Here is a 13,868-nt window from a genome sequence, read left to right as displayed (position 1 = left end):
CCTGGTTAGCAGCCCCGTTCGCAACCCACTGCGCACCCCCGTGGCCCTGGCGAGGAGGAGCGTTTGCGCAGGCAAGATTCCGCTGACACCTAGCACCACGAAAACCAGTCTAAGTTCGCTATCCTCCAAAAATCCGAATGCTAAAATTCCATATTTTCCCTCATATTTTCGGTCTATGAAAATAAATTTTCTCTTTTAGTCCCCAGCAGCTCACAATGGCTATTTAAATGAGTGAGAAAATTGAGGCTCAGAAAGGTGAGGGCAATTTTTCCAAGACAAGCATCTGTTAGTGGTAACGTAAGGACTGAAAACCCAAGTCCGGCTGTCTTTCCACTACCCTGTTTCAGAAACATCTGTGGAAGATGTGGGAGACCTCACGTGAGAGACGAGGCCAAAGGTGCAGATAGGTCATTAACGAACACTAAAACCATAGGCTTTGCTCTTGAGAACTTAAGAGTTTAGCAAGGAATTCAACAAGTAGACTATGTTTGCTCTACCGATTCAGATTATGCCCTTGTTAAAATTTACTTTACTGAAATTTCACAACGAGAAACGTCCAAGTGTCTGTCCCAACCTCGACTTACATCTCGATGCAGATCTAGATGACGCTGCTTTTTCGCTCTTTGATTGATCTGATTTTCCCTCATCTGTCTCCCCACCGTCTGGCTCCATTTCCACTGTGAGGGCAAAATTCAGACAAAGGAAAATAAAACACAAGTCTTCAACAGGGGTTTTCTCCCCGCACGAACAAAGTCCCTGAGCACCGGGTACCATTGGTCCCAGGCCCACGGTTGTGCACGACTTATTTCACCAGCAAGTCGGTGCTGCCACCTTCAGGGCTCTCAGTAGAATAGCAAAACGGATATCCTTTCTCCAGGCAAACTCATCGTCTGGGTATCCCCGATTCAGTGAAACGCGCCACCGCTTACATTCTAGGTCCGCCCCAAATGCTCTAGCTACTCAGATAAACCCACTGTCACCTTCCTTCAGTCTCTCCTCCCTCTCCCTCCTTCGTTATCGAATGCCCCTGGCTGATCGCTGTTGATTGTACCGATTATGTATTCCTCTTGTGTTAATCACTAGGTTGCAATACTGAATGAGAAATCTGGCCCCTAATATGGGGGAGCTGGCTGTTAGCGGGAAAGAAAGACATTAAGCAAGCAATTAAAATATAATGCGCACTACAGAAAGGAGCAAATAGCGGAAACTCTAAGAACAATCCGTTCTTATTTCAACTCCTAATTGACCCTCTAACCCAGGCTCGAACTCACTGCCATCAAATAGATTCCGACTCAGAAGGCCCCTGTGGATTTCCAAGACGGTAACTCTTTCTGGAAGAGTTTCTCCTGCAGAGTAGCTGGGGGTTTTGAACTGTGGACCTTGCGGATAGCAGCCCAATGTATAACCGCTGTACCACCGGAGTCCTTATCGACCCCCATGGACGGAGTAAACTGCCCCATAAGCTTTCCAAGTTTAAAATCTTTATGTCCGAAACTGCCACATCTTTCTTCTGGGGATCAGCGGGCCAACTTGAACCTTTCAATTAGACAATAGTGGTTAAACTCTGGGTTCCCAGGTCTCCTTCCCTGTGCTGCAGATTAAGGGGATTCATGCATTACTAGAACTTCTTGGTCTCCAAAGGTAGGCTAGTGTGCCAAAGCAGATAGATCGGTGGTTCTCAACCTATGGGGTCACCTGATTCACATCACTGGCAAAATTACAGTTAGCAACCAAAAAAAGAATTTTATGGTTGGGGGGTCACCACAACATGAGGGTCATGGCATTAGGAAGATTGAGAACCGCTGAGGTAGATGATGAGTGGAGAAAGGTCTTGTGATTAGATTTAAGCCTTTACAAATCAGAGAACCTTTCCCTGCTGAAGTCAAAAGCAGCATATAAGATGCAGCAGAAATGACATTCAGAGGTGAGGCCAAAGAGAAGTCAGAAACTGTCACGGAGGGCCTTGAAGGGGCCCACAAGTCAGTAACTGTGGGTGCTCTGTGGAAGCTTAAACGGGCATCTGTTGGGTGAACTTCGAACTGCTAACCAGCCGCTATGTGGGAGAAAGATGAGTCTGTCTGCTCCTGGGAAGATAACAAACTCAGAGTCTCTGAGTCAGAATGGAGTAGACAACAGAGGATCTGCCTTTCTTTATTGGGCATCAGACTGGACCTACCAGATAGCCCACACTCATCCCCCCATCTTAAAGGCAGGCCCTCAATGAGCCTGTGTAAAGTCTCTCCACAGTACTACTTAGATGAGTCTTTGATTGTATAACCAGGGGATGAGAGTTTGGGGGCCACATCTTCAAGGCCTCCTGTTTCTCCTGCTCTGCAGAACTAAGATGGTTTCGAACTGCTCACCTTGCAGCTAAAAGCCCCTGGTGTAACCCACTCCGCTCCCAGGGCGTATTAGAATTCTACCTAGTTCATACCTAGAATGTGAAACTCCATTAAAGACAATAATTCTAGTACAAGCAGAGCTTTAACTCCCCGAGCTACAAACTCATGACATTGGACTAAATATCTCGGATTTTAAAATCAGAAAATGTTCAGAGAGATTGGTGAAAAAATGCCCAAAAAAACACAAAAACAAAAGCAATCTATGTTCCTTAAATGGGTGGAGCTATTCTAGTATAGAAAACATTGCGATGTCCCCATAAAAATACTCTATATTTGTAATCTCGTTGTACTATTTGAAATCGTTTCGTTCCTGCTTACAATGGAAAAGGGGCTTCATTAGATCATTTTCTGCCCTCTAGAAGGACCTTTTAAAATACGTTCTTTTTTTGTTTGTTTGTTTGTTTGTTTGTTTAACAGACTGTAACTAGAACTTAGCTGGAGAGATTCTAAGGAGAGCCATGCTTGGTTCTATGCTATCAGTAATATATTCCTCAAGTGGCTAGTCCTACTAAGTAATAAACTTTTATATCCATACACCCAGTTAATGGCAGATGGTGTGCCTACAAGGAAAGGAAAATGCTGGGCCCATGGGAGGCTCCCAGTGTTCTAACGCGCAGGTTCCGTGCTGGTGGTCTCCTAAGTTAGCAGTGAGCACAGCTGACCCTTGACGATGGAGGGGCTGCATCCACCCCAGGCAGTCGACAACCTAGCAGGTGATCACACTTCACTGAGTTACACCATTTACTGAGGAGACAAACTGCCCACGTGGAGAAGATTAGCATCACGTGGCATTAAAAATAAAGTTTGCATACAAATGGAGTCCTAACCTCAAACCGACAGGGGTCGACTGCGCAATTAGTGAGAACGGATAAACATTTTTGTTTTGTATTTGAGGAATGGGGAGATCGGGAAGTTTCACTGAACAATGTTGAGAAATGGAAAGGCAGCTCAATGGGAAAGGGCTGAGGGAAGGATCCTGGGAGGAGAGACCTGCATCTACTCCACTGGACCAAGAACTGGGGCTTTTTAAAAGAAGGTTAAGGGGATGCCAGTTGATTGTTAGGTTGGGTGAGCGATTTACTGAGATTGCAATTGGGGCCATTTTGTTCAGAATGAATTCTCTCATGATAAGGCCTCATGGATTTGGAGAGCTGTAGGGAGCAGGGATGGGAACAGGGGTCATAACAACCAAGGAAGGGACGGAGGTTGGGAAGACAGAGAAGGGAAGGTTCATTCTAGCGACCAGTGCTACAATTCTCTGCTTCCACGTGGGAGACCAGGGTTGGATGCCTGGCCAATGCACCACAGGGGAAGCCACCATGCAAATGACACTAGAGGCGTGTATGTGATTCTGATGCTGAATGCTTTCAGTGGCATTCCAGACTGAGACAGACTAGGAAGAAAAGGCCGGCCGACTCAAGGACAGCTAACAACAACGAAGTTTAATAGAACAAAGGAGATCATTTTCCTGGTCTCTAGTTTGTAGTAGGCTGTTGTCTGGACTAGTTCTGGGGGACAAAAGAGACCCCAAATTCTAATACACCTTATCAAAGCACATTTCTTAAGTTCTAAATGGGACAAAGACAAACTCTTCAGGTAGGGGAGGGGATCAGCACACGCGGCCATACTTATGTCCAGTGATTCTCACTCACAGGGCGACCGACATACACAGGGTTTGGAGAACAGAAACTGACACGGAATCATGGCTGGTGGCAGAGGCAGGAAAGGGGCCGTGAATGCACTGATTACACTACTGCAGCTTAGAAAAAGCTTGTCAGGTTGTTTCAGGGCTGAATCCACGAGGAGACTCCAGGATGGATGTAAGGCTTCCACAGTAAGCCACAGCCCGGAATGTACACTCGAAACAAAACAACTACATAAAAGGCATCACTGTGATAGAGTCAATTCCAACTTATCGAAAAATGAGCCCAAGGAAGAAGGAATGTACGGGAATGATTGTCGTAACCATTGCACAACTCTTATGTGATTGAACTCCTGTGTTGTATGATATGTGAACTGTATGTTGGTGAAATTGCCAAAAATAAACTAAGTATTAAAAAATGTATCCAAACTCATAGCCATCGAGTCGATTCCGACTCATTGTGACCCTACAGGACAGGGTAGAACTGCCCCTGTGGGTTTCAGAAACGGTAACTGTTGACAGGGGTAGAAAACCTTGACATTCTCCCACTTCCAAGTCATAGCAACCTATGAGTAAAACAGCCCGAGGGTTTCTGGGACGGTAACTCTGTACAGGTGCAGAAGACAACCCAGTATTTCTCTCCTGAGCAGCTGGTCGGTTTGAACTACTGATCTTTTGGTCAACTAAACACTCCCCCTAGTGAGGCATCAAACAAGCACTTAACCTCTCTGGGCCTCATTATTCCCAACTGTAAAATGCAGTGGCTACTTCATAAATTTGCTTGGAGAGCTCAGTGAGTTAATACACGAAAGCTTTCAGAACTGTGCCTGGTATAAAATAGACACTTGATATTTAAAGAGGTTGGTTGGATGGATGGATGGATGGATGGATGGATGGATGGATGGATGGATGGATGGATGGATGCACAATGTATTCCTGAGGGTTAGGAATGGAGACACGTTGTCAGAGACGATCAATCAGCTCCGGTGCAAACATTTCAGGTAAAGGGATGGATCCTTCCCACGATGCCCAGCCCCCTCCAGCTTGCATCCATGTGCTCGGGGAACTTGGAGAAGGCATGTTTCTGTACACTACAGGCATTCAGATCATCACAGGGGTCTCATTTCTCCCCGGATCTTCTCTTCTCCCGGGGGGTTAGGTTGAGTGCTCTAAAGAAGTGAAGGCCGTGAGGTGTGTGTGTCTGTACAGAGAAAGAGATTTATATCAAGAAATGACCGACACCATTATAGAAATGGGTGAAGGGGCAGTCGGGCGCAAGCCAGGCTTTTCCTGACAAGCAGGAAGCAGGATGACAAGCAGAGGCAGAGGGGGGACCAAGTGGTGGATGCAGGGGCATGTGAATCTGAAGTCAGAAGTCTGCAGATGGCTCCTGGGGTCAGCAGGAAATGAAACGGGCGATGGAAGAACTGGATGCACGATCCGGCGCTGGCAGATGACAAAGGGACAAAGAGGACTCAGCTCTGCTCGGTCTCTTACATCAAAAGGCTTATGCCATCAAGGAGGTCAGTTGAGAGGTTGGGCTCTGCCTCTACCCTTACCTGGGACTATCTAGTTGACATGATCCCTGCCAGCACTCCCTGCTGGGCCTCCGTGCTATGGTTTCAGGTCCCTTCACCATCATGAAAACAAGTGAATTCCAAATGCATCCCCTAGTCTTCCTATCTTAGAGGTGTGTCGTAAACATCAGTGGAGGTGGGCAGGTCCAACCTTCTCTGGCTTCCCTACCGCCCCAGCATGCCCCACACTCCACCCCAGCTCAACCTATCCTGACACTAACTTTCCTCCGGGGCACTCGGCTCCTATGCTGGGTTTGATAACTCGTGGCAATGGCCACACGGAGCTCACAGACAATACTCACTATTAAGGGGCTTTACTAGGGAGGTTCATTGGTTGTCACCATTCAGGATCAGCAAACCGTAAGGGTACCATCATTGGTTCACAGCAACCCCTCCTCTCAGCCAGCAGCCAAGTGTCTCTCTGGTCCTCAGCCTCTCTGATTCCTGGCCTTTTGTGACCATTGGCCAGGAAGGCAGCCCCCTGTCCCTCTGTCTCATGGTCCCATGGCCACGGGCCAGATGAGAAGGTTTCCACATTCTCAGCCCTTTTCCTCTGAGTTTCTGTGCATTTGATCTCAGTAGCCCAAGATCTTGTGCGTGCCCTTCCAATTGGTCCTGGGTTTTCTCTCTGCTGCTGCTGCTGCTTCCAAGGGGGTGGTAACAAAAACGGACCAATCCCCTCTCTGCGTCTTACACACATCCTGTTTGCATAGCCCTACTATTAGATGGGAGTTAGGGAGTTAGAAGAGCCATAGTAAGAAATTTCACTCCACCATAAAAAAATTTTTAAAGTGTCTTATCTGAGTCCAACTCTATAAGGCATCCATCTCTGTCTTGGCTGTGTGTCTTCTCAGGCACGTCTCATACAGTTAAATCCAATATGGACAGCAAATACAGAACTTCTTCCTCTGAGCCTAACCACCAGACCTAGGTCAGCTCTCACACAGTGGCTACATCCTCCAGACTTCCAAGTCTGCCCGGGACTTAAGATGCCAGCCGCAAGCTTGGGACCCTCATGGTATCCTCGTTTCACCTGCTGGCTAAAAAAAAAACCACAAGGGGTTTCTATACCCCTTCCGGATGCCAGCCATGAACCTGGGTTTCTCAGACCAGCCCCTCCCCTTCTCACCACCCCTCACTTCCCACCTGCTGGTTCCCACTAACCCCACTGGATGTGGTCTTATTTGGCGGAAGTCACAAACCACAGGAAAGTGCTCTCTTTAGGATTACAATTGTATGGCAGCACAAAGGATACGTGTGAAGAGATGCATAAGCTGAGGTCTGGCTGGGAAGGTTTCCAGCATGAAGCACCCAACACCCCCAAACGGGGTGTGTCTCCAGAGTGCTTACTGGGGTTTCATGAAGGGCATGATTGATTCAGTCACTGCCCACTTGCTTGAACTCAACTTCCTGTCCCCCTAACCGGAGGTCACGCTGCCAATGCCTGGTGGCAGTCTTTATGGATTATTTTATGCCTCATTTTATACTGGATTCAGTTCATTCGTTCCTCGTAGTCCTGTTGGGTAAGCATTGGATTGCTAATCACAGGGGTATGGTTCACTACCAGCTGTTCTCTGGGAGAAAGATGGAGCTGTCTGTTTCTGGAAAGAGTTACAAACCCTTGGAAACCCACTGTGGAGTCGCTGTCAGTAGCAACCAGGAGCCCTGAGTGGCAGAGTGCTTACATGTTGGGCTGCCAACTGCAAGGCCAGCAGTTTGAAACCATCTGCATTTCATCGGGAGAAAGATGGGACTTTCTACACCCTTAGGGAATTACGGTCACAGAAACTCACAAGAGCAGTTCTACCCTATCCTGCTGAGCTGCTATGAGTTGGCATCGAGTGAGTTTGGTTTTTCTGGATCAGTGAGAATTGACTCAATACAGTGAGCTTGAGTTCGGATTTGTGGCTATTTCAATTAACCAGCTTATTAGATAGACTGCCCAGTTTTTAGTAAACTCAGAGGAATTGAGGGGTTGGGGTTGTCACAGTACACAATTGTGCAGAGTTGTGTATTGGGTAAGCATTGGATTAACTGGCTACAGGTCAGACCTGGCTCCCTAAAGTGATACTACCACGGGCAATACTGCAGCGTCTCCAGTCTGGCCCTGACCCTCACGTATTCACGCACTCATTCTCAGCAATGAGTTAAAACCAGCCATGTTCAGGCTCACACGAGACTAATGTATAAAAACAGACCTTCAGGGTTTTTTTTTTTGCTATGTGAAGTATAACTGCTAAGAGAATAATAAAACCTACCATCGTGGTCACCTACGGGGCAGAATGGAACTATATCATTACGTGAAGACATTGCCACTCCCCATTCCGCACGGCTCCGCAGGACCGCTGCTGGGTTGAACCGCAGCCCAATGCTGTAACCTCCGTGCCACCAAAATCACAGTCTCAGAAACCCAATTCCTCAAACACCGCTATCAAGTCAATTACGATTAATAGCAAGCCTGCTAATAGTTTTCCCAAGACTGTACATCTTTTTGATAGCCTCATTTTTCTTCCAAGGAGCAACTGTTGGCTTTGAACCTCGGACCATGTTGACCATGCAGCGTGTCACTAGGACCCGTTCAGAGACCCTATGGGGCTGTTCTGCTCTGTAGGGTCACTGGGATTCGGAATTGACTTGACAGCAGTGAGTGCGATTTTCGGGTTGAAATCGTGCGTTGTCAGGAACCCCATAATAGAAGTGAACCGGTCTTTCATTTTTTTAGAGATGAGGACACTGTGGGGCAGAGTGGTTAACTTGCCTAGGGTCACATTCTAAGTGTGGGATGGGTTGCTGGCGAGCCTCCAGACCCAAGGTAGGAGGCACTTTCCTGCTAAATCGTCCCTCTCCCTCCCGCCCGCCCCCTCCCCGCCCCCTTCCACTCTGGCTTCTAAACCCAAATCCAAACCCACTACTATCAGTCAGGCTGACTGGTAGCAACCCTGTAAGACCAGGGAGAACTGCCCAAGTGCGTTTCCAAAGCTGCAACTATTTACATGAACAGAAGCCCCCGCCCCCGTCGGTCTCCCGCGGAGCGGCTGGTGGTTTCGAACTGTTGACCTTGAGGCTGACAGCCTAACACGTCACCACTGCCCCATCGCTCCCGCTCAGCTCTGTTCAACACGCCTCCTCCTTCTCTCTGGCTGGCGGCCCGAGAGCTCCTCGCAGGCGCGGCGTCCGCCTGGTACCCCAACAGCGGCTAGCTGCGTGCCGGTGAACCTGCCACCCCCAAACGGGGCGCCAGCCAAGCCGGAGGCGCTCGGGTGGGGCTCCCTGCTCCGACTCGCTAACAGATTTTGACGGAGGGACTGAGGGCGCCCAAACTTACCAGGCACTTGCGGCAACCAGCCGCCGGCCCGCGTTCGCAGTTGCTACCCAGGGCCTTCGTTTACTGCGGTTACCACGGCAACGCCACGGAAGGCGGGGCCGCCCGTCTCCCCGCCCCCTCACCCTCCCAATCTCCGCCCCTCGGGACGGAGGCGCGCATGCGCAGCTAGCCCGGGCTTGCCGTCGCGCCCCGGCCGGCCCCGCCCCCGCCCCGCCCCGCCCCGCCCCCTGGGTGGAGCCGTGGGTGAAGCTTCGGGCTGCTAACTCCCTGGTGGGAGGATCAAACGCACCCGCTGCTGCTGGTAGCAAGAGTGACAATATCCGGACCCCTAAGGAGCCTGCGTTCGAGTCTGTCCCATCCAAAACCCAAACCAAGCTCCGTAACTCTTCTGCGAGTCTTTTCTCGCGGAGCGCCTGCTGATTTCGAACTGCCAACACCACCCGCGCTCCTGCCGTGGCTGTCTGTGGGGTTGATGAAATTCAGAATTGATGGTGGCCGTGGGTGGTTCATCCTGCTTCAGAGCCAAACAGAAAAAAACAGCATTCTACCATATCAGGATGCTTAGTAGTACATGGCTCTTGAATACACTTTCGAAGAATCCGTGTTCTGGACTGCGGCAGGCAGGCAGGTAACCAACGTGCCCGCAACTTCAACAGCGAGGAGGCATCGCTTCGTTTGGTGAAGTCAGGGAAGATGTCCTGTGATGGGTGCACTGGTCACAGGACACCGGGAATGCGCACAATGTATCTGCAGAGCTCGGCGCACGTCCAGGGTAGGTCTGTTCTTCAAATGACCACCCTGGGGCAGTCCTCACACGGTGTTTTGTTTGTAAGTCTCTTCAAGCTGTTTGTGGGTATGCACTGGGCTGAAATCGTCAAGGTCAACAGTTCAAAACCACCAAACCAACCACTCCACAGGAGGCAGCCAGGGCCTGTAAAGGTACACCCTTGGAAGCTCATCAAATATGGAGCAGATGTGGACTCTTCACAATTACCTTTTCTTCGAAGTTAAACCTATCCCAACCCATTCCATCGCCAAAATCCGTCCACACGAAACTTTGTTCGTAGCAACTTCGTTTCCAACCTGGAATGGACCCCAATGCATATATTGACAGCTGACCGAATACTCATACAACACAAGACCACTACGCACAGAGAGAAAGAACTGACACAGATAACAACCATCCTAGTGAGGGAGAGAAGCGCAGGTGTTCAGTTCCGTTGATAGGAAACATAAACCCATCTAAAGTGACAAGAAGCAGATGAGTGGTTGCCTAGGATTCAGGGCAAAGAGGGACTACACTACAAAGCTGCACGAGGCCTTGGGAAGATGAATTTTTCTGTTTTTATGACAGTGATAGTTTTATGGGTATCCACAACTGGCAAAAGTCATTCATTCACACCCTTTAGATGGATGTAGTTTATTATACGTGAATGATTTCTCAACAAAGTTGATGAGGAAAATGGCTACAATGTTTTATTGGTTTCTAGAATCTTATAGAATAATATTGCCCAAACTGTATACCATTTGCTGGTACATGAATACTTTTACAGGGAAAGCCGGTTGCTGAGGTAAAGATTCTAGATGTCCCAAAGCATACAGCTCTTCGACCTTCATTAGCAGTAACATCAACTGTACATTCTCCCCTCGGTACGCTCCCTCCAATCTCTGCGTTCCAAATCTCACTGCAGCATCGCACAGAGCTCGCCAATGTCACGGAAGTGACTCCTGTACTTGTGGAAGCCGGCAACCTTATTTGCATTAGTAGCTGCCCCATCTGCCTGGTGGGTGCCATTTGTGTGCATAGTCCAATCCAATTATATGTGAATCACAAAGACTATAATTCACTGCATTCCAGCTGGTGATAATGAGATGTTCTTTCATCCAGTATTCTGACTAAAACAAAAGCCCGTCATCCTTGCTATAAATTATTATATGATATAACCAGTGTGTGTGTGGGGGGGGAGAAACCTAGGAGAAACATTTTAAACAGCAAATGTGAGTTGCATCTTCAAGTAATCTACTCAATGTTTTTTTTCTTCAACTTCCAAAAATCTTTACCTGTGAAATACAGCTAGTCCTTGGATTATGAATGAGATCAGTTCCAAAGAGTCTTTTTAAGTCAAATTTGCAGTTCCTCAAGGTGCATAGAGTTCTTAGCCACTTGACTCAGGCACTTCAAGGAAGCTACATTATTTCTGCCTTGGAATGGGAAAGTAATTTCCCTGAAGTACACACACAGTAAGTGGTAGAGCTAGGCTTTGAGTCCAGGCTTCCGGGCTGCAATATTTGTACTCCTAACCTTTGGGCTTTATTAGTTAACTCTCAAACATTAGGGGAAGCTCAAGACTTCTAAATCGTTGTTCTCGTAGTTTCCTCATCTGCAAACTAAAGATAATAGCACCTCTCTCATAAGGATGTCAGAAAGCCATATAAATTGCCGATGACAGTACCTCACACTTAGTGGACATGATATTGCTAAATTCTGCTAATCAAATGATTCCATAAAAATTAAAACAAAAAAACCTCACTGCCACCAAGTCAATTCGGACTCATGGCGATCTGTAGGACCGGGTAGGACGGCCCCTGTGGGTTTCTGAGACTGTAACTCTTCACGGGATTAGAAAAGTCTTGCCTTTCTCTGGAGAGTGGCTGGCGATTTCGAACCAGTGACCTCAAGGTAAGCGGCCCATCATGTAACCACACCACCACCAGGGTTCCTATGGTATGCTCCTGGGCACCCGTGGGAGAAATCATGTGGTATCTGGACTTGAGGTGAACCACGAGGCATGTTTGAATTGCTAGAACACAAAGGAAAGGAGTGAGCCAGTCCAGCCTAGCAGACACCCCTCTGCAAGCCTACAGCTGAAGGGTGTTCACACCTGGAGGGCTTATTGTGCCCGGCAACTGGGACTCTGATGACACAGGTGTGGGTGGGCTCCAAGAACAAGTACTCTGCGTGATGCTGATGCTACCGATCAGGGCTCACACGCTGAGACTCTCTGACGGCTGATAGACTGAGGCCCCAAGGGAGTTCAACGGCTAATGTAACCCACATGTGCATCAATGTATGCTTTAGGTAGATGGTACTTTTTAAAATAGTATTTGCCAAGCTCAGCTGGGTACTGGAGTCATCTGAGTTTGGAAGAAAAAAAAATATTGATGTACATGTGTTGCCCCCCAGAGATCCTAATTTAATTGGTTGATGGTGAAACCTGAGCACTGATCATTTTTAAATCCCCCTGGTGGTTCTAATGGTAGCCAAGTTTGACAGTTACCTTCCCTCGTGTCAACTTGTGGATATGGAGTAGAAGGGGTGGAGTTTAGCCTGTCAATCAGATCACAAGGTGACACCCACCAGGATGGTTCTGGGAACTTCCTCTGTGGTCAAGCTACACAGAGCCACTCTGGTGGCAGCCAGGGCCCTGGAGCTGGAGGAGCCACATGAAGAACCACAGTGCCGAGATGTTTCCACACGTTTCACCCACTGGCCTATGAGCTTCCTGCTTTCAGCATCATTGCATGTGCTCTGGGGTCCTGTGATAGAATTTATGGACTAATCTTGGACATATGGGCTAATATCAGACTAATGGGCTTGATCTGGACTGGGGCAAAAGAAATAGAAGGGGCCTTTATTATCTGCACAGATGAGTAGCTGTGTGTGGGGTCTTATGACCAGAATAGCACATGCTCCTCAAACTGGGGCATCGGGTCATTTTATCACTTCAGACTTCAGGGATTCTGGCTCCTTCCAGCCCCTCCCACCTCCTAGCCATAGGTGGAGATCCGGTTGGTGAGCCCTGCTCTCCCCAGTGATCTCTAGATGGACCTCTTGGCTGCAGACCAGTGGGTCAGGCAATGTGGCTCCTTCCCTGACTTCCCTTGGGTCAGGAACGACCGGAAGGATACCCAGGTATGTACTGGGCAGACTCCCAGCCAGTCTTAGCAAGCCGGTCTGGGGCCACCCTCAGCAGAAGGCTCTAGGGACGGAAAGCTGCCCCTGAGAATAATATTCAGATCATAGACAAGTGTGTGACAGGGTCTCAAAGAGGGTGTGTGTGTGGGAGAGGGGGGATGAGTCACACACATGGGGGTATGGGGCTCAGGCTTGCAATAGGCTAGAGACAGTGAGCTAGTGGTAAAAATTTTCTGCACAGGTTCTTCACCCTGCTGCCTATTAGAATCAGCCTGGACCTTCCAGATAGTCAATCTGGTATGTTTTAAAATGCTCCCCAAGTTGAGGATAATAGCTTGTGAAAACTAAAATAAAGAAGGGGGCAAAACATAAAGGAGTACGTGAAAGACAATGCATGTGAAAACCAAGTGGGTAGCTGGACATTTCAGTGACAGGAGCAAAGAGTCAGTGCCAGAACAGGTTCCATCCCAGGCAGGGATTGTATTTATTAAGTACAAAGATTCAAAAAGCGAAGTACAAGGGGGAAATAATGCAATAATGTAAATGAATGCAGATGATCTCACAGACACACTCAAACATGTATGCGGCACTAGAAGAAAATCACTTCCATTTTGGCCAGCACCATAATGAAGAGTCCCGGTCAAAGCGGCATCCGGCCGTTCCTAGGGCACCGACTTCAGGTGGAGGGGAGGGGCCAGGGTTGCTGGCCACAGTCCCCAAGTGGTTCCTACGCAGGTCTTCACCCGACACGGGCACCGGACTCCACCATAAGCTCCCTGCCATCCAGCCATTCTGACTCTGAGCAAAATGTCGGTCATTCAGAACACAAGTTTAATACACAAGCCAATGCCTGAGAGTTAAGCAGATGTTTGAAGAAAGACTTATCCCAGATGAATCTGCGCAGTCAGGACTGAGAAATGGTTAACTTTCTGTACTCAACTGTTTCAAACACCAAACATACTATAAAAATAGCCTACTATAAAAATAGTAATACTGTGGATTGCTA

At 48.3% G+C, this 13,868-nt stretch overlaps 1 protein-coding gene across 1 annotated transcript in view; it reads right to left on the bottom strand.

The window, feature by feature from the left end:
• Positions 1 to 672, bottom strand: part of CFAP44 (cilia and flagella associated protein 44) — a 100,767-nt gene extending 100,095 nt beyond the window's left edge. Inside the window, exon 1 of the mRNA XM_075542949.1 lies at positions 585 to 672. Coding sequence (XP_075399064.1) covers positions 585 to 672 — 88 coding nt within the window. The remainder of the gene's footprint in view (positions 1 to 584) is intronic.
• Between the last annotated feature and the right edge of the window lie 13,196 nt (positions 673 to 13,868).

This window comes from Tenrec ecaudatus, chromosome 2 (genome assembly GCF_050624435.1).
Source record: "Tenrec ecaudatus isolate mTenEca1 chromosome 2, mTenEca1.hap1, whole genome shotgun sequence".
Classification (NCBI taxonomy): domain Eukaryota; kingdom Metazoa; phylum Chordata; class Mammalia; order Afrosoricida; family Tenrecidae; genus Tenrec; species Tenrec ecaudatus.
The sequence above is the reverse complement of the archived record's forward strand: the minus strand, read 5'-3'. Positions and strand labels throughout refer to the sequence as shown.